Raw genomic sequence first — 21,887 nt, 5'->3', positions numbered from 1 at the left:
GAGAGTGGGCCACATGTGGAACGAACTTGCAGAAGTAGTGGTTGATGCTGGTACAGTTACAACATTAAAAAAACAATTGGGTAAGTAAATGAATAATATGTATTTGGAAGGATATGGGCCAAGTGCAGTGAGGTGGGAATAGTTTAGTTTGCGATAATGTTCAGCGTGGACTAGTTGGGCCAAAGGGTCTGTTTCCGTGCTGTATGACTCTATGACTAGCTTGTCTGAATTAGTTGGCTGTGGCAGCAGCAGTCACCATAATGGAATTAAAGGAATACCATCTCATTAGAGACAGAGGGATGGTTGGTGTTGAATTCAGCCTGAGGGTCACCACACCACAGACAGGGGGCAAGTTCGAAAACACGGGAACTTCCTGGTCCCCTGCACTGTTGGTGCCACTGGGCATCACCAACCATCCAACTGAGCTAACCAATTCTCATCAGTTGATACCAGCCAGAATAACAGTGAATACAATAAACAGCCTCAGCAAGAAGGAACAAAATCCAGGGCTACCTTTTCTGTTCACACTTGTGTGTCAAGGGTGGACTGAGATTGCGATGTTCCCATGGGATAGAATTTCTAACAGCTATTTAGGTACAGTGGGGGAGGTAAAAAAAAGGATAAACAGTTGTACAGTTCACAATCAAGATACAGACCAAAGAACAGACAGTTGTACATGAATCTCAGGAAAGTAGTGATTGAGGAACTGTACCCTAACAAGATTTCTACTTTTCAAGAGCGTGTGAGAAAGACTGTTGAAAGGACAAGCATCTTTTTATGCAATAATATCCAAAATACCTTTAAAATATCCAAATCTTCCCCAATCTCGAGAATATGCTTCTTAACTAGAAATCAAGGCAAATCTGGTTAAGAAGGCTGTGAATTTGCTTATTAAAGTTTCTGCAGAAAGTGGAAACATGCATTGCACTTACCTATTGACAAATACTGAAACAGTTAGGTAACTTAGGACATATCTTTATTAGATTTAAGTATAAGAATTAACTGTCATACAAGGGTAACCGATAATGTCAGCATTTGCACTGAATCATAAAGTAAAATGTCAGGGATGTGTTAAGAATGCTCAGTCCAACTTGATTGCACAAACATCATTTGCAGCACTAGTCCTCGATGACTGGAGGTGGTGACAAACGCAGCTGGAAGTTTTCATTTTGGAAAACGCTGTTTGCCATTGAACCAGGATGGAATAGGCCATGCTTGTCACTGTTTCGATTGCGAGAAAGTTCTGTGAGAATTGCAAGCTGCAAGAAACAGAGTAAAGACCAAACATTTGAATGATGCTGTTAGCTCATCAACCAGTAAAGCTGCAATCTGCAGGGGCTAATAAATAGTTCATGCACAAACAGCTAGTAGGGGTACATCTGTTCAGCTCTCAGAACATTAAGACTCAATACTATCCAAATGCTCTTATTTTTTTTTCCCGCAGGATGAGGGCATTGTTACAGATAACATGAAGTGTGAATGTTAAATCTCAGATCAGTAGGCCTTTGTAATCATTAGGCACCATGGAATATCAAGGACAGAAACCTAGAATGAGATCTACCCCAGAAGAACAGGCTTCAGGGACGAAATGGTCAACTCCTACACAAATTGTATCAAAGAGCCAAGTGGTGATTCAAGTTGTTACATCACCACATCTAACATCAATGGCAATTAGGGATAAGACACAAATGCTGGCTTTGTCATATCCCATGTAAATAAATTAACAGATGATTTGGTCTCTTCCTCTATACTATTCAAACGGACCATAATCAATCAAAATATTCTATTTGCATTGATTCTTGGCCTTCTCTGCTCTGACAAAAGCAGTTTCCTTATCTTATACTTTTCCTCATTAGTTTCCTATCTCTGGCATCATCTGATGAATATATCATATGTTTTTAAGGTCTTTGTTGTTGCTTCTGGAATGGATCAGAAAAGGGACCTGGTGCACGGACCCAGTGCTGAAATTTGTGGCCTATATCATGAGTGGGTGCAAAGTACCGAGCTGAGAACATCAGTCCTACCTAAGATTTTCAACCAAACTGCATTTCCTGGCATTCTGTAGAAGGAGGCAATATCTGGTGAATGATCATGTTTTAAATAAAGGTAGGTAAAGTCAACGTAGTCACGCCTATGTCTATCATGAAGTATATCTATAATCATAGGGCTGCTCTCAATACAAAGAGAGGGGAGGGTGGCAGGGGTAGCAATTTAACCTGACAGTCAACACACCTCAGGTGAGGGGAGAGATTGAGAAGGAGAGTCCTTAAATACCCTTTCATATATAAACTTCTGATCGTGAGTTGCTGCCACAATGTGCCTAACATTGCTTAAATCTGACCAAGTTGGTAACATATGGGAAACTTTACCCTCATAGATATTTTCTAATCAACCTGTTCAGATATGTTATTACACTTCCCTGGAGCAGGCCGGAACTTGAATGTAGACCTCCTGACTCAGAGGTACCACAACACGACAAGAGGAGGGCGGAACTGGCTCAAAGAACTAAATGGCCCGCTCGGTCTCCTAAGCTTTATGTTCCGACATATACTGTAGCAACTCATCAATACTATCGGAATAGCATTTTCCAAAATCATGGCCTCTACCATCTGGAAGGACAAGCAGACATATGGGAACACCACCACCTGAAAGTTCCCTTTCATTCCATTGTTATGATTCCAGCAGATGTTACTCTTGGACGAGCCAGATCCCAGATTCAAATCCAGCACGATAAACCATTAAAAAAAAATTACCAAGGTGGTTTTTCACTGAAATATAAGCAATGCCGCAGATTTGGCTTCAACATAAAACAGAAGATTATCACTGAGAGAAAAATAAAATCAAGATTTCTCATTTTTCAAAGGATTCTTCAATTGGCCATGCTAAATTGCTCATAGTGTCCAGGGATGGTTGGGATGCTCTTTGAGGGCATGTTTCTACACTGCAGAGATTCTAAATTCAAGATAAAAATAGAACAAACCAAGCTGTTCACATAAAGCTAAACTTGAAAGATTTTGAAACATATGCAAAATAAATCCCATCTAACAAACATTAGCTTTTTACAGAAGTCAGAAAACAGAGGGAGTTTCCCTCCTTTATTCAGGTTTGACTTAAATGTTTCATTCAATTCCCAGTCAGGAGAGCTTGATAGCCTCTTCCTTGATTATTCACATAACTGAGCTTAAGATTTCATAGCTTTAAATCACCTTTTCAGGTTCTAACCAATTGTTTCTGGAATTTTCAAACTGAAACCCTTGCAGTATGGTAACCTATTTCTTAAGTGTTCTGAATGAACTTCTTTCTGCAGGAAAAAAAATGCTCTTACACAGTAAGAGGTCTCCCTGCTATAGGAAAGGTGTTGTGAAACTAGAAAGGGTTCAGAAAAGAATTACGAGGATGTTGTCAGGGTTGTAGGGTTTGAGCTGCAGAGAGAGGCTGAATAGCTGAAGCTCTTTTCATTGGTTCATCAGAGGCTGCAGGGTGACCTGCTGGAAGTTTAAAAAATCATGAGGGGCATGGATAGGGTAAATAGTTAAGGACTTTTCCCAAAGGTAAGGGAGTCCAAAACTAGAGGGCATAGGTTTTAGATGAGAGGGGCAAGATTTAAAATGGACATAAGGGGCAGCTTTTTCACGCAGAAGGTGGTGTATGTATGGAATGAGCTGTCAGAGGAAGTGCTGGAGGCTGGTACAATTACAACATTTAAAAGGCATCTGGATGGGTACATGAATAGGAGGAATTTGGAGGGATATGGGTCGAAAGCTGGCAAACGCAATTAGATTAATTTGGGATATCTGATCAGTATGGATGAGTTGAACTGAAGGATTGTTTCTGTGCTGTACAACTCTTCTAACCCAGCCGGGTCTTCCACAAAATGAAACAAATACTTTACAAACTACGGGCCTTTCCTAAATACCAATCAATTCTTGATTCTTCTCAATCAAAAGGAAGATAATGCCTTTCAATGTTTGCTCTCTCTGATCATAAAACTCTCACAATACAAGTACATTTGTATTTGGAATAATTTTAGAAGAATGAAAGATGACTTCACTGAAACATCCAAAATTCTGAGAGGATTTGACAGGGTCGAGGTGGAAAGGTCTTTCCCTTGTGGGTGAGTCTAAAACAAGCAGGTGTAATCTCAGAATAAGGAGTCATATGTTTAAAACAGATGAGGAGGAATTTCTTCTGTCAGAGGGTAGTGAATCTGTGAAATTCTTTACTGCAGAGGACTGCTGAGGCTGCGTTGTTAAGTATGTTCAAGGCTCAGAGAGATTTTTAATCTGGAGTGGAATAAACAGTCATGGGGAAAAGGCAGGTAAATTGAATTGATGGTTAATCAGATCAGCCATTTTGTCATTTAATGACAGTGCAGACTCAATGGGCTGAATGGCCGACTTCTGCTCCTATGTTTTATTGTTTTAAATTGATATTATCATTCCAGGAGAAGCCTAATCATCTAATCTGTGACACATACTGCTTTTATTTTAAAGACATGCCTCCCGAAAGACTCAAGTTAATTATGAAACCTCCGCAGGCATGCCGGTAGTTTAAAATGCAGTCTCTGAAATAAGTGATATTATTCAATACAAATCACACACCGTGCATTGCACCCATGTCATTCTGACTTGGTACTATATCACTGTTCCTTTACAGCTGCTGGGTGAAAATTTTGGATATCTCTAACATTACTACAGTTGCACATCTGTACCACAGGAGTCAAGATGACATCTCAACACTTTTTCAAGGCAATTAAGGATGAAGAATATTTGCTGTCCTTGCCAGTGATACTCATTTCATAAGAATGAACAACAAAAAAATCGTGTTTATTTCCAACGTGCAGTCAGAGACCGACCAAAAGAATACAAATTTTGAAGCTATGGAGATTAATTTATCGTCTCTGGTTAGGTTACTCAAAAGTGGATAATCAATATTTTGAGCTGTAAACTGAACAAAAAGAGCAAAAAGGACGAAAAGGACGAATCACAAAATTATTGTGGTGAATGAGGAAGTTGTGCCCTTTCTGTCTGCACTGGCTCTCTTAATGAGCATTATGATCTTTTGCCCTTTCTCCACAATGCTGAATACTATTTCTATATGAATAATCTCGAATGGCTCAATGAATCTGCTTCCACTATACTTCCAGACAATGTGTTCCAGTCCATAAGTGCTTGCTCCGTGAAAATGTTTTTACTCAAATCGCATGTGCTTCTTTGAAAATTACCGTATACCAGTGCACTATCATTCTTCATCCATTTGTAAGAGGACTTTGAAAACTATCAGTTCTCTTTGCCTAGAGATAGTAAGAACTGCAGATGCTGGAGTCAGAGATAACACAGTGTGGAGCTGGAGGAACGCAGCAGGACAGGCAGCATCAGAGGAGCAGGAAAATTGGCGTTTCGGGTTGGGACCTTTCATCAGAAATGGGGGAGGGGGAAGGAGCTCTGAAATAAAGAGAGAGGAGGTATTGGGCTGGGGAAAGTAGGTGGGATGGTGAAATGTGAGTGCAGGTATGGAGTGCTGTGGATTGGTCAGTGTGGTGAGAAGAGTGGATAGGTGGGAAAGAAGATGGACAGGTTGTGTCAGGTCAACCGAGGCGGGATGAGAGAGAGGAGATAGTAGGGCCTTCGCAGGGTTGGTCATGGGATGAGACAGGGAATGGGAAGATTTTCAAACTGGTAAAGTCTACATTGAGACCATTGGGTGGTACTGCATTACCCAGGAAGTCGTACACCTGCCCCTACAGTTCCACTTTCACCTCCATCCAAGGAACCAAACAAACCTTCCACATCAGACAGAGGTTCACCTGTACGTCCGTCAAAGTGGTCTACTGCATCCACTACATCGGTGAGACCAAGCGGAGACTCAGAGACCAGTTTGTAGAGCACCTGCGCTCTGTTCACGTTAAATGACAAAACACCATCCAGTCGCGAATCATTTCAATTCCCCCTCCCCCTCCCTGGGTGACATGTCCGTCCTGGGCCTCTGCCAGTATCACAATGACGCCACCCAGAAACCCTCCCTGTCATTCCTGCCTCCTTGACCTGTCCATCTTCTCTCCTACGTATCTGCTCCTACCATCTCACTGACCAATCCCCACCACTACCTACCTGCACTCACCTATCACCATCTCACCTGCCTTCCCCAGCTCCCATTTCTGAAGAAGGGTCCTGACCTGAAACATCAATTTTCCTACGCCTGCTGCGTTCCTCCAGCTCCACGCTGTGTTATCTCTAGTTCTCTTTACCTTTTTCCCTGAAAGGAAAACAGTCCAAGCTTCCCCAATTTATCTTCATAATTGAAGTTCCTTATCGCTAGAACCATTCTTGTAAATCTTTTCTGCACTTTCTTCAAAACATAAACATACTTCATAAAGTGTGATGCCTAGAACTATACATAATATTATTAGCTGAGTCCAATTAACTTGTCACACAAGGTCAGCATAATTTGCTTGCTCCTGTACTCTATGTCGCTGTTAATAAAGCCTATGCCTATGGTTTGGTAACTATTCACTTTACCTGTCTTGCTGCCTTTAATGGATTATACACATACACACCAAATCTTGCTAATCCTGCATATGCGATAGGTATTTTTAATTATACCAAAATGTTTCACCTCACACTTCTCGAAACTGAATATCACTAATTTGCCCACTGCACCAACTTATCAATGGCCTTTGATGTTCTGCTGTGTCCTCCTTACAGCTTACAATGTTTCCAAGTTTTGCCTCATCTGCAAGCTTGGAAGTTGTCTCCTGCACACCAAGAAGCAGATCATTAATAGGCATCAGGGAAAGCAAGGGTATCAAAACCAACCTATGGGGAACTCACTACAAACCTTCCTCAAGTCTAAAAAATACCCATTGATCATTACTCTCTAATTCCTATCACTCAGCCAATTTTGTATTCATATTGCCACTTTTATACCATGACTTAGAACTTTCCTCAAGCCTGTTGTGAGGTACTGTATCAAATGTCTGATGGAAATTCATGTCAATAAGCATTTCAACAGGTATAATTCTAAAGGGGTTGCAGGAACAGAAGGATCTGGGTGTGTCTGTGCACAGATCAGTGAAGATGGAAGGTCAAGAGTACAGAGTAGTCGACAAAGCAGATGGCGTTCTTGGCTTTATTAACAGGGGTAACAGGACGTGAAGTTGAATTCGTACCAGATACAGCTGGAGTATTGTGTGCAGTTGCGGGTACCACTTTAGAGGAAAGACGTGAATGCATTTGAGTGTGTGCCCATGCGATTTACTAGAATGGGTTTCGGATTGAGAAACTTCAGCTATGAGAACAGATTGAAGAAGTTGATATTGTTTTCCCTGGAGACAAGGTAACTGAGAGGAGACTTGAATGAAATTTTCCAAATCATCATTGGGTTAGACAGACCAGATATGGAGAAGAGATAATAGCTCCTTTCTCCCTCTCCCATTTCTGAAGAAGGCTCCTGACCTGAAATGTCAGCTTTCCTGCTCCTCTGATGTTGCCTTGCCTGTTGTGTTCCTCCAGCTCGCTGTGTTATCTCTGACTCCAACATCAGCAGTTCCTACTATCTCTAGATATGGAGAAGCTGTTTGGCTTGCAAAAGAAACAAGAATGAGAGGGCATGGATTTAAAGTGATGTGCAAACAAAGTACGACCCAGAAATGTGGTGGAGGCAGGTTCAATTGAGGTACTGTACAGCGCAGTAGATGGTTATTTGGATACAGGGATACAGAAAAGACATTGAATTCTGAAGCTGGTGCAGGGTCAAATGCACCTTCTGTTCCGTAATAAATCAGTGATTATTATGCTTGCTTCACAAGGCCAACCTCATTTTCAACAAATAATTTGAGTAGTTTCCTTTCTTTGAAGCAAATTTGTGTGAAGTCTGATGAAGGGTCTAGGCCCGAAATGTCAGCTTTTGTGCTCCTGAGATGCTGCTTGGCCTGCTGTCTTCATCCAGCTCTACACTTATCAATGATGGGCAATCTCCTTAAATCTGTTTAGAATAAATTCTGAATGCTATGAACCCTTACGCACAGCTTTAGATATCACTGTTAAGAATACTGCCTTGGTGTAACCAGGGTTATTCACTTTGAGCACATGGGATGATTAGGCAGCTTTCAATGAACGCAAAATATGATGCACTGGCTTCTAATCTGCACTGTTAGGACTGTATTAGAGGGAATATTACTCAAGACCTAAACTATGTTGTAGTTAAAAGCCAAAACCAAGACTAAAATTCAGATAGAATATCTTAAATTCAGTCTTGAATAGCCTGCAAATATTAATTGCTAATGGTTTCATATGATTAGTAGCAATTGGAGATGAAATACCAGATCACATAGGATGCTATTAAACAGTGCTGCAAACTGTCAAGGAGAAGATTGGATCTCACATCCAAAAGTACATTGTCACGTTTTACGTTTGCAAACTTATTTATTTGCGTTTTTCTGATTACTATTGTGATTTCTAATTATTTTTAGTTGGAATTATACTAGGAGCCTGCCAGCAAAATATGAAATACTGTGTTTGTGGTTCTGTTACATAGAAGAACCACAGAGACGTAGAAGAACCATAGATTCATAGAATCCCTACAGTGCAGAAACAGGCCATTCGGACAATCAAGTCTGCAATGATCCTCCAAATAGCATCCCACCCAGACCCAGACCCTCACCCTGTTCCTGTAACATGCCATTCATCCTGGCTAATCCACCTAACCTGCACATCTTTGGAATGTGAGAGAAAACCAAAGCACTCGGAGGAAACCCACGCAGATAGAGGGAGAATGCATAAACTCCGCACAGTGACCCAAGGCTGGAATTGAACCCAGGTGGGAAGCTGCGCTAACCACTGAGCCACTGTGACATCCCTACTTACCAAGTTATTCTGAGGTGAATACCAGCAGAGTGACACATATGAAAATGACTACTGTAGGTGGAGCTGAGGTGTTTCCACAATGAACACACTGCTTAAATCTGTAGACTGACTTCACCAGATTTGCCTTTTAACAGATGCCTAGTACAGAGATAAAATGGGTTATCAATCTTTAGAAACTGCTGAAGGGGTATATGAAAGATGCAGAAGGATAATTAATAAGTGTCATTTGGTGAAAACTGTTGACAAAAATACAAAGATAGAATAACTGCCATCAGGAATCCCAGGAGAACTCACACAAAGCTGGAAATCAGAAAGTGTCATTTGCAGCGAGTTAATCATCAACAGAGGAAAGTACAGTGACAAAAGGTCAATAGATTGGACAAAGAAGAGCAAGATAACCCGGGAGAAAGAAAGATGCAGGAAGATTCAATAATTTGCAGACAAACATTGTTGTTGGCTTGATTAAAGGATGGCGTCTGCTAAGGATCTTGAGTTGCTGTCTTGGGTCTTCATGTGACAGAACAAGCTGATTCTTAACCAGCAGATCTTTGGACTTGCAGACAGATACCAGTTCTTCCTCAAATGCTCATATTAAAACAAAATTCTAATGAAAGATCAATGACCTGGAACATGAATTCTGCTTCTCACTTCTACCAAAGCTGTCTGACCTGAGTCCTTCCAGCTTTATCTGTTTTAATTTTATCAAACACTGCTCCAGAATGACCTCAGAGTCTTTTGGTTACCAATGGTACTGAATGTGCTTAGGTAATAGAAATAGCCAGGTACAGGAAATATTGAGTGACTCTCCAAGTCTAACAAGGGTAGAAAAAAAATCTTTGTTTTATCATGCTATCCATGGGTGCCTGTAAGGAAGATTCCACCATAATAAATTGAGGACTAGAACAATCTGAATATTTAAACTCGCTACATAGTCAACTGGGCAGAATTGCTTATCTCTTTAGCACATATCCAGCCATTTGCTTAATACATAGGAATAAAAACAGATCAGACCATAAAACAGAAACTATTTAACATATTCATGAATTAGACTGCCCTTTAAGAGTCAGAACTAAGGGACCATGACTCTATTGTTAGCTCAGTACCATTGTTTTACCTTTGATTTTCAGAGGGTAATAGTCTAATGTTTTAATTTAATAACTAATTAAAATTATAAACTCATGAATTAATGTAGATTCTTTCATTAACATATGAATGAACAAAGCTACCCCTTTCCCCAAGGGGACATGGCATCTGTTTTTTATATGGTTGGGTTGAAACAAGTGGAATATTAGGAATTATTATAAAATCTTAACATTAGCGGCTTACACTAATCTGGTCAGTTGGAGACTCTAATTTGCTCTTTATTTCACAGCTTTAAAAATATCATCAGATTATGCCTTATGATTCTGTAGGGACCAGCTGCCTTTATATGCTTCAACTAACAATTCTCCACAGGCTAATATTGACAAAGCTGCTGAATTGTGGAGAGAATGCACCTAAGCCTCACCCTCTTGTTGTCCAAAACCTGAACGTGTTCATTTCTTTCAGCAAAGGTCAATTATGAACATTAGCAGAAATCTATAGGAAAGAGAGCTGGGTGAGAGAAGCAAAGGGGAATTAGAAACTAGAATATTGCACATTTCACACAAAAAACACAGTTAAAACCTATGTGGGTTCTCATAGCAACATTTTGTATGTGAGGAAATTGACTTGATTTAAAAGAGAAGTTGTTCACTGTGAGAACATGTCTTAGTTGAGCGAGACAGAAGAAGAGTGAGGGTGGATGGTGCTGTGTGAATCTCTATTCAAGACAGAAGTGGAAACTTTTCAGGCCATCCTGGTGGAGGATGGGGTTGTGGAAGGAATGGGCTTACATGGTAAAGAGGAGTTGGTCAGGGTCATGAAAGTGCAAATGTTAAAACGGTGACAATATTGGAAGAATTAGGATGTATGTGAGAAAAAGTACTATTGCTGTCATTGTTATCACATGAAGGTTGCAATGGTGGAACAAAGATACCATTCTGATTGCTATCCCCTTAACAAGTTAATATAAATTCTCCCCAAAAAGCAGTAACCATTGCCCCAAAACAGAGAACATTACAGCACAGTACAGGTCCTTCGGCCCTCGATGTTGTGCCGACCTGTTATACCGATCTGAAGCCCATCTAACCTACACTATTCCATGTATGTCCATATGCTTATCCAATGATGACTTAAATGTACCTAAAGTTGCCGAATCTACTACCGTTGCAGGCAAAGCGTTCCATTCCCTTACTACTCTCTGAGTGAAGAAACTACCTCTGACACTGTCCTATATCTTTCACCCCTTAATTTAAAGCTATGCTCCCTCGTGCTCGCCGTCACCATCCTAGGAAAAAGGCTCTCCCTATCCATCCTATCTAACCCTCTAATTATGTTATATGTTTCAATTAAGTCACCTCTCAACCTTCTTCTCTCTAATGAAAACAGCCTCAAGTCCCTCAGCCTTTCCTCGTAAGACCCTCCCTCCGTACCAGGCAACATCCTAGTAAATCTCCTCTGCACCCTTTCCAAAGCTTCCACATCCTTCGCACAATGCGGTGACCAGAACTGTACGCAATACTCCAAGTGTGGCCGCACCAGAGTTTTGCATAGCTTCACCATAACCTCTTGGTTCCGGAACTCGATCCCTCTATTAATAAAAGCTAAAACACTGTATGCCTTCTTAACAGCCCTGTCAACCTGGGTGGCAACTTTCAATGATCTGTGTACATGGACATTGAGATCTCTCTGCTCATCTACACTGCTAAGAATCTTACCATTAGCCCTGTACTTTGCCTTCCGGTTACTCCTACCAAAGTGCATCACCTCATACTTGTCTGCATTAAACTCCATTTGTCACCTCTCAGACCAGCTCTGCAGCCTATCTATGTCTCTCTGCAACCTACAGCATCCTTCGTCACTATCCACAACTCCACCGACCTTAGTGTCGTCTGCAAATTTACTAACCCATCCTTCTACACCCTCATCCAGGTCATTTATAAAAATAACAAACAGCAGTGGACCCAACACCGACCCTTGCGGTACACCACTAGTAACTGGTCTCCAGGATGAACATTTCCCATCAACTACCACCCTCTGTCTTCTTTCAGCAAGCCAATTTCCGATCCAAACTGCTATATCTCCCTCAAGTCCATTCCCCCGCATTTTGTACAATAGCCTACTGTGGGGAACCTTACCGAACGCCTTGCTGAAATCCATATACACCACATCAACCGGTTTACTCTCATCTACCTGTTTGGTCACCTTCTCAAAGAACTCAATAAGGTTTGTGAGGCACAACATTCCCTTCACAAAACCGTGCTGACTATCCCTAATCAATTTATTCTTTTCTAGATGATTATAAATCCTATCCCTTGTAACCTTTTCCAACACTTTACCAACAACTGAGGTAAGGCTCACTGGTCTATAATTACCAGGGTTGTCTCTACTCCCCTTCTTGAACAGGGGAACCACATTTGCTATCCTCCAGTCGTCTGGCACTTTTCCTGTAGACAATGACGAGTTAAGGATCAATGCCAAAGGCTCGGCAATTTCCTCCCTGGCTTCCCAGAGGATCCGAGGATAAATCCCATCCGGTCCAGGGGACTTATCTATCTTCACACTCTGTAGGGTTTCTAATACCTCTTCCTTGTGAATCTCAATCCCACATAGTTTAGTAGCCTGTATCTCAGTATTCTCCTTGACAACATTGTCGTTTTCTAGATTGAATACTGTTGAAAAATATTCATTTAGTGCTTCCCCTATCTCTGACTCCACACACAACTTACCACGACTATCCTTGATTGGCCCTAATCTTACTTTCATCATTCTTTTATTCTTAAATACCTACAGAAAGCCTTAGGGTTTACCCTGGTCCTATCCGCCAACAACTTCTCATGTCTTCTCATGTCTCCTCCTGGCTCTTCTGAGATCCCTCTTTAGGTCTTTCCTAGCTAGCTCGTAACCCTCAAGCGTCCTAACTGAGCCTTCACATCTCATCCTAACATGAGCCTTCTTCTTCCTCTTGACCAGAGATTCCACCTCCTTCGTAAACCACGGCTCCCGCACTCTACAGCTTCCTCCCTGCCTGACAGGTACATACTTATCTAGGACACACAGGAGCTTTTCCTTGAATAAGCTCCACATTTCTAATGTGCCCATCCCCTGCAGTTTCCTTCCCCATCCTATGCTCCCTAAATCTTGCCTAATCTCATCATAATTGCCTTTCCCCCAGCTATAACTCTTGCCCAGTGGTATACACCTATCCCTTTCCATCACTAAAGTAAACATAACAGAATTGTGATCGCTATCGCCAAAGTGCTCACCTACTTCCAAATCTAACACCTGGCCGGGCTCATTACCCAGTACCAAATCTAATGTGGCTTCACCCCTTGTTGGCCTATCTACATACTGTGTCAGGAAGCCCTCCTGCACACGCTGGACAAAAACTGACCCATCTATAGTACTCGAACTATAGTGTTCCCAGTCAATATTTGGAAAGTTGAAGTCTCCCATGACAACTACCCTGTCTCTCTCACTCCTATTGAGAATCATCTTTGCTATCCTTTCCTCTACATCTCTGGAACTTTTCGGAGGCCTACAGAAAACTCCCAACAGGGTGACCTCTCCTTTCCTGTTTCTAACCTCAGCCCATACTACCTCAGTTGACGAGTCCCCAAACATCCTTTCTGCAACTGTAATACTGTCCTTGACCAACAATGCCACACCTCCCCCCCTTTTACCATCTTCTCTGTTCTTACTGAAACATCTGAATTCCGGAACCTGCAACAACCATTCCTGTCCCTGCTCAATCCATGTCTCCAAAATGGCTACAACATCAAAAAGGAGACTAGTCCCAACTCTTGTGAGGTTCAAATGTAAATTTTTACAACATCATGCCACCAGAAACACAGCCAACATTGAATAGTTTTTTGAAGTTTGCTAAATTGCTGGTTGAGAGCATTAAGTATACCACATCGATTGGTGCTGAGTCCATTGCTTTTTGTCATTTATATAAATGATTTAGATGTGAACATAGGAGGGATGGTTAGTAAGTTTGTAGATGAAACCAAAATTGATGGTGTAGTGGACAGCCAAGAGGTTACCTCAAAGTACAATGGGACCTTGATCAGATGGGCTCGTGGGCCCAGGAGTAGCAGATGGAGTTTAATTTAGATAAATATGAGGAGTTGAATTTTGGAAAGGCAAATCAGGGCAGTTTATACAGTTAATGTTAAGGGCCCAGGGAGTGTCGCCGAACAAAGAGGCCTTGGAGTGCAGATTCATAGTTTCTTGAAAGTAGGGTCACAGGTAGACAGAACAGTAAAGAAGGCGTTTGGTATACTTGCCTTTATTGGTCCGTGCATTGAGTATAGGAGTTGGGAAGTCATGTTGAGGCCATACAGGACACTGGTTAGCCCATTTTTGGAATGCTGCATCCAATTCTGGTCTCCCTGCTATAGGAAGGATGTTGTGAAATTTATCAGAGTTCAGAAAAGATTTACAAGGATGTTGCCAAGATTGAAATGTTTGAGCTTTAGAGAGAGGCTGAATAGGCTGGGACTAATTTCCTTGATGCATCAAAGGCTGAGGGGTGACTGTATAGAGGTTTATAAAATCATGAGGGGGATTGATAGTGTAAACAGCCAAGGTCTTTTCCCCAGGGTAGGGGAATCCAAAACTAGAGGGCATATGTTTAAGGTGAGAGGGAAACATTTAAAAGGGACGTTCGGGCCAACATTTCCACACAGAGGATGGTGCATGCATGGAATGAGCTGACAGAGGAAGTGGTGGTGACTGGTACAATTACAACATTTAAAAGACAACTGGATGGGTGTATGAATAGGAAGGGTGTAGAAAGATTTGGTCCAAATGCTGGCAAATGGGACTAGATTAATTTAGGATATCTGGTCGGCATGGATGAGTTGGACGGAAGGATCTGTTTCCATGCGATACAACTCTATGACTAAAACTACGCCAATTCATGAAATTGCTCTTGCTCCGAAAGTGAATAAAAACAGTACTGACTGCAACACATGATGAACAGGCTTTCTTCGTAATTCATGTGACTCAATGTGTGATTCTCAGCTCTGCTTAACAATCAAACTTACATTTAATCGCATTGCAAGGCAGACTTTACAGCACCATAATTGTCATAACGTACTCATAAAATATTCCTTCACAGCTCAAAGCCACAGATGGTGAGCGCAGAGAGAACAATACAATGATTAAACTGAGATCCTATTGTACATTTGAAGTAGCAAATTACAACCTGTAACTTCTTTACTTGTCAGAGCTACAGGCTTTCTGTCTTGGTCAGAAAAAGGAGAATTGCAGAAAGTTACCCTCAGTAAAAGTCTCAAATATTAATGGGTCAGAATACATGAAATATTCTATCCATCGCACAGACAAGAAATTAAAGCTAAACATAGATGAAAATTTAGTGATTCTCTTGCTGCTGCCACAGAGCTTAATGGGACAACAGCGGCTGCTGAATCGAAAGAGGAATAGAAAAGTTCTGCAACGTCAGAGCTTAAGGTCATAAGAAATAGGAACGGAAGCATGTTATTTGGCCTACTAAGCCTGTGCCACCGTTCAATAGGATCATGAGAGATTTTACTGTCAGACTGAAACACAGCACATAAGGTGACCATTCGTCCTAGTGAATCTTGGTCAGCTCTTTATTAAGTCCACTTCGCTCTCTGCTCTCACATAACTCTGAACACTATTAGTGATCAAAAATCTTCCAAACTCAAACTCATCCTTGTATATATAATCCAGCTTCCACCGCTCAGTGGAAGAAGAATTCAAAGGCTAACAACCCTCTGAAAGAAGAAATATTTCATGGCTGTCTTATAATGGAGACCCTTTATTGTTAAACTGTGCTCCCCAGTTCAAGGATTGGGATATACAGGCAGTCAGCAGAAAGAGACAAAAAGGTGTGGAGCTGGATGAACACAGCTGGTCAGGCAGCATCAGAGGAGCAGGAAAGCTGACATTTCAGGTCTGGACCCTTCTTCAGAAATGGGGGAGGGGAAGAGGGCTCTGAAATAAATAGAGAGGGGGAGGTGACGATGGAAGGTGGATAGATGAGTAGGTAAGTGGAGAGAAGATGGACAGGTCAAGGAGACAGGGATGGAGCCAGTAAAGGTGAGTGTAGGTAGGAAGTTGGGATGGGAGTTAGTCAGTTGGGAGGGAGGGGTGGGTAGGTGGGAGGGAAGCCAGACAGGTCAAGGAGGCAGGATTAGGCTAGTAGGTAGGAAGTGCAGGTGGGGGTTGGTCAGTAAGATTGGAGGACCAGATAGATGGCAGAAAAGATGGGCAGGTCAAGGAGGAGGGGACAAGCTGGGCTGGTCTTGGGATGAGGTCGGTCGTGGGGAGATTTTGAACTTTGTGAATTCCACATTGAGACCACTGGGCTGCACGGTTCCCAAGCGGAATATGAGATGCTGCTCCTCCAGCCTTCCGGTGGCATTGTTGGAGCACTGGAGGAGGTCTAGGATGGACATGTCATCCAAGGAGTGGGAGAGGGAGTTGAAGTGGTTCTTCACTGGGTGGTATAGTGGTTTATCATGAACTGAGCATTGGTGTTCCACAAAGCCGTCTCCAAGCCTCTGCTTGGCTTCCCCGATGTAAAGGAGGCTACAACGGGAACAGCGGATACAATATACCACATTAGTAGATGTGCAGGTGGACATCTGTCTAATGTGGAAGGTTTTCTTGGGGCCTGGGATGGGGGTGAGGGGGGAGGTGTAGGGGCAGGTGTAGCACTTCCCGCGGTTGCAGGGAAAAGTGCTGGGGGTGGTGGGGCTAGTGGGGAGTGTGGAGCGGACAAGGGAGTCATGGGCAGCGCGGTTCCTCCTAGCCTCATCCCCGCCTCCTTGGCCTGTCCAGCTTCCCTCTTACCCAGCCACCCCTCCCTCCCAACTGACCAAACCTCATCCCAACTTCCGACCTACAGTCACCTTTACTGGCTCCATCCCTGCCTCCTTGATCTGTCAGTCTTCTCTCCACCTATCTTCTCCTCCATCCACCTTCCATCATCGCCCCCCCCCCATTTATTTCAGAGTCCCCTTCCCCTCCTCCATTTCTGAAGAAAGGTCCAGACGTGAAATGTCAGCTTTCCTGCTCCTCTGATGCTGCTTGGCCTGCTGTGTTCATCCAGCTCCACACCTTGTTATCTCAGATTCTCCAACATCAGCAGTTCCTACTATCTTTCAGTCAGCAGAAGGTTTGTTGTGGAAAAGCCTATCTGTCAAATTGCAAGCTTTGAACAATCAGAGCAAGAATGCTCCTTACTAAAGAGGTCCAGGCCAAGCCAGGGCCTATGCACAGACGACTTTCATTACTGTAGCTTCAGTACTAGCCTCTTACGTGCTTGTGGAGAGAGACAAACAATGCTGTACATTATTTACGAGTGTCTCATCAATAAACTAAGTGGTGGACTAATCATGTTAATCTCGGCAAATGAGAAGAATCACTTGGCTCCAGGGATTTGTACTTGCTAAATAAATAAAATTGAAATAATGTTGTTTTTTTCTAAACAAATTGTCAAAATTGACAAGCTCACAATTTCCCACATTTTACATCATCTGCCTTTTTTTTGCCAACTCATGTACCCTATTAATATCTTCTTTCAGGCTCTATCAGCCTCACAAATTGCTTTCCCATCTATCTCTGAATCAAAATAGATTCTTCTCAGCCAGCCAGTCAACTGGCCTCCGTGTTGAGGCTCCCCATGACTCTGACTTGCCGTTGAAGTAGCCACCTCTCTCAGTGCAGTTGCCAATGCTCCAGAGCTGTCTGTGCTTGGGTCCGCATTAGCGTGAGCCACAAGCTCAGTGGTGGATCATTTGGGAGGTTACTCCTGCAAGATCACGCCACTTTCTCATTTCCAGCAAATGGGATCTTCATTCGGTCCCATCATTGTCACTCGGAAGCTCATGAGAAAATCCAGCCACACGTCTTTAGATGCAGCAACTTAAAAAGAAACTTATTCATATTTTCTACTTAGTGTACATGTGCCTTGATTAATAAGAAATGCACAGCACATTCCAGATAAGTCCTTGTTTGACAATTTAGCCAAGTAACAATGTCAACCTGTTAGAATAGAAAAGATCTGGAAACAGCGTCAGATTCTGTTTCTGGAGTATTCAGTGTGATCTGTCCATGACATATACATAATACTTAGAATTTAGGAAGTGCTGTCTGAAAGGGTGGTAAAGACATTTTCAATCCCGGCTTTCAAAAGGGTTAATCATTTAAAGAAAAGAAAATCCAGGGCTATAAGTAAAGGTAAGGGGGTTGAGATTAGCAAAATTGCTTTTGCAGGCAGTTAACACGGATATGATAAACTAGAATTCTTACTTCTATCTTACAACAATTTTGTTCTAACATTAAAAATTTCTGTGAATTATTTAAATGGAGGTATGTTTTTTTTATAGCTCTTATTTTCAATTTATGCGTGAAACCTTTAAAGAGCAGGAAAAAATATGATCAAGGGAAAAAAGGCCACTCAGCCTGGCAAGCCTACTCTGCCGTTTAATAAGATCATGATTGATCTTATTTCAATTGCCACGCTACATTTCTGCAGATCATTGATAACCTTTCACCCCCTTACTAATCAAGCATCTATCTGCCTCTGTCCTATAAATATTTAAAGAGTCTGCATCCACTACCTTTTGAAGGAAGGAATCCCAAATACTCTCAATTGTCAGAGAGAGGAAAAAAAAATCCTCGTCCAGTCTTAAAAATAAAAGTAAAGTTGGCTCGATCAATTCTCATAAAGCATAGATTTTCATATCGGAAAAAAACAAAAACGTAGCATTTTTGTTGCATCTTTAACAAGATGTGGATATCCCAAAGTTCTACAGAGCCAATTGAATAATCTTGAGGTGCAGTCATTGTTGTTTTGGAGGAATGTGGATCATGATTACACAACAGCAATGATGACAAGATAATCTACATTAAATTTAGTTTTGTTTAAGGGAAAAATATTGGTCAGAACACTAGGGAGAACTCAACTGCCTTTCTTCAGATTATGCTGCAGAATCTGTTATAGTCACTCAGGGACCTCGGTTTAAAGGACACCTCGAAGACATCATCTCTACCAGAGCAGCAACTCCTCCCTCTGGTTATTGGGCTAAAGTGTCAACCTTGATTAAACGGCCAAGATGCTGGAGTGCAACTTGAGCCCACGATCTTCTGACTCATGATGATGACAGTCATAGATGAGGGGGTGACACTGGGGGAGGTGGGGGTGGATTTGTCTTATCCTCTAAGCATATGAATTGATACATTGGACTCAGCTTGAAAATTTACATAACAGGCTTTTAAGTGCACAGCTTTATCATAACTATCTTCACTTTTTAAGGTATATAGTATATCTATCATAAGAGTTACAACAGCACAATTTTAACTCAGTATATTTCGGCCCAATGGCTTTGAGAGCTATCTGCATGATTGAACAGGACAAGACTTCATGCGAAAGCAAATGCTGAAACTGGATGGTCTAGGTTGTAATAGATGCCAGTGGGAACAGACAGTTACACAGACTAAGCACCAATTCATTAACTTTATGTAGCTAGGGGAAGGCAGGCAGTGAGACACTGCAAAAGGAAATTGCTTCAATGCCCTCGCGTGCAATACCATTTTACTTCTAGCAATATAAGTGGGAAAGAAAGAACAATATCATTTTAGGATATCATAAACAATGCATACTTTTCCGTATCACACGAAATTATTCATATCTGTCCAGCCAAACATTAAGAAGCCACTGTAAAACGTCAGTGAGCTTTTGAAAAACACTGGCAGGACCAGGAGCCCTAAATGGAACATCTGGGAGATGGAGTAAGTGAATGCTTTCATCCCAACACAAAACTTTTCTAAACACTGCAACCCTGAAATGTCAGAGTCTCCAGTGGGATATTAGAGTCAATCGTATAAATGGCCATTTTTAGCTATTCACATGATTTCCTGAAAAACTTAATATCTTTCCTGCTGGAGTCACAATGAACAATCCAGATACTTAGCGAGGAACTTCTAGACCTGTTGGTGTTTGTAGCTTTATTTAAATCTCCCTGATGCAAAGCCACAGGATACAGCCATATCTTTTATTATTAAGACTCTTAATAGGTCTGCATCCTCCTGCTGAGGGTAGTAGACGTTCCGCTGAACTCAAGAGAAAACGGTTACTCCTGGAGGGAGGTTTACAGTATTTCAGTTGCTAATATTAAGGTTTATATTAAGCTGTCAAGAGTTGAATGATAAAGCAAGTTCTTCACATTCCAGTTAATTTTCACAGGTCCATTTGATAGTTTGTGCCACAATAAAATATGAAATGAGAAAGTATTATGTCATATGTCAGGTCAAGTCCTTCTTACTAACAACAAGCCATCACAGCCTCCAGTAATCTAATGTAATCGGTAAATAAAAACCAAAAGAACTGCGGATGCTGTAAATTAGGAACAAAAACAAAGTTGCTGGAAAAGCCCAGCAGGTCTGGCAGCATCTGTGGAGGAGAAAACAGAGTTAATGTTTCGGGTCCGGTGACCCTTCCTCAGAACCCGGACCCAAAACGTTAACTCTGTTTTCTCCTCCACAGATGCTGTCAGACCTGCTGAGCTTTTTCAGCAACTTTGTTTTTGTTCCTAATTTAATCGCTAACCATATTCCCAAACTGTTCATATCACAGAATCCCTACGTGTGGAGTCAGGCCATTCAACACATCAAGTCCACGCTGACCCTCTGAAGAGCATACCACCAGACCCACACTGCACACCACACCCCCACCCCCGTCATAGCCTTATTCCCTGTAATCCTGCATTTCCATGATTAATCCACCTAATTTACACATCCCTGGGCACTAAGGACAAATGGAGGTTTACCCTGAGGAGCTCTCGTAGATATGTCCTACGGCTGAAACAAATGATCTTAAACAACCATAACCATGTCCCTTCATGCTAGTCATGTCTTGGATTAGTGGTGCATTAACCACTTTCCATTGAATCAGTTCTGCCTGGGTTTCTCGTTGTCATAATCCGTCAAATGCTACCTTGTTGCCAAGAGTAGTCACTCCCACTGTCCTCTGAAGTTCAGCTCATTTGTCCATGCTTGCACGAAGGCTATAATGAGGTCAGAATCTGAATGACCATCGTATAACCAAAATGAAGAATTACTCCCTCCAGGAGTAACCGTTTTCTCTTGAGTTCAGCAGAACGTCTACTACCCTCAGCAGGAGGATGCAGACCTATTAAGTTTATTGCTGAGGAGGTGTTACTTGAAGGCACTGTTGACAATCCCTTCCAATATGCTGATAATTGAAAGCACATTAATGAGCTAGCAATTGTCTGGGTTGGATTTGTTCTGTTTTTTGTGGCCATGATTTACATGTGAAATGTTCAACACTGGTGGGTACATGCCAACAGCAGCTGTACTGCAACAACTTGGCTATGGGTGTAGCTAATTCTGGATCATAAGTCTTCAGTTCAATTACCATAATGCTGTCAAGGTGGGTAGCCTGGCTATCTCGTGGCTTCAGACTTTAATTTATATAATGTGAAGTGATATGAGTTGCCAAAGATGGCATCTGTAATGCTAGAAACCACAGGAAGAGGTTGATATTTAGCACTTCTGAAGACTGTTGAAAATGCTTCTGTGTTGTCTTTTGCATTGTTGTTCTGGACTCCCCCATATTGAGGATGTGGATATTTGTGGATAGTCCTCCTTCAGAAATTCTCGGTGTTTATTCATTGTGGAAAGCTTGGAAAACTTGGATCTGATTGGTTTGTTGTAGAATCACTTAGCTTTGTCTATCACTTGCCACTTTCACTTTGTATAGTAATCCTGTCTTGTAGCTTTACTAGGCTGACACTTAATTTCTAGGAATGCCTGGTGCCACTACTGCCACTGCGTTTTGCTCCATGCCGTGAACAAGGATTGATCCTCCAGCTTAATGGTAATTTGGGAAATACAATTATGGTTGAATATAATTCTGCTGCAGAT

General features: G+C 41.8%; 1 protein-coding gene across 3 annotated transcripts in view; it reads right to left on the bottom strand.

Annotated features, from left to right (window-relative positions):
- Positions 1 to 959: 959 nt before the first annotated feature.
- Positions 960 to 21,887, bottom strand: part of vps8 (VPS8 subunit of CORVET complex) — a 537,289-nt gene continuing 516,361 nt past the window's right edge. For all 3 annotated transcript variants that reach the window (XM_048534818.2, XM_059647115.1, XM_048534821.2), the window contains one exon: positions 960 to 1,259. In XM_048534818.2, the coding sequence (XP_048390775.1) occupies positions 1,119 to 1,259 (141 nt within the window). In that variant the 3' untranslated portion in view covers positions 960 to 1,118. The remainder of the gene's footprint in view (positions 1,260 to 21,887) is intronic.

This window comes from Stegostoma tigrinum, chromosome 7 (assembly GCF_030684315.1).
Source record: "Stegostoma tigrinum isolate sSteTig4 chromosome 7, sSteTig4.hap1, whole genome shotgun sequence".
Lineage (NCBI taxonomy): Eukaryota > Metazoa > Chordata > Chondrichthyes > Orectolobiformes > Stegostomatidae > Stegostoma > Stegostoma tigrinum.
Note: the sequence above shows the minus strand (reverse complement) of the source record. Positions and strands in the feature narration are given on the sequence as shown.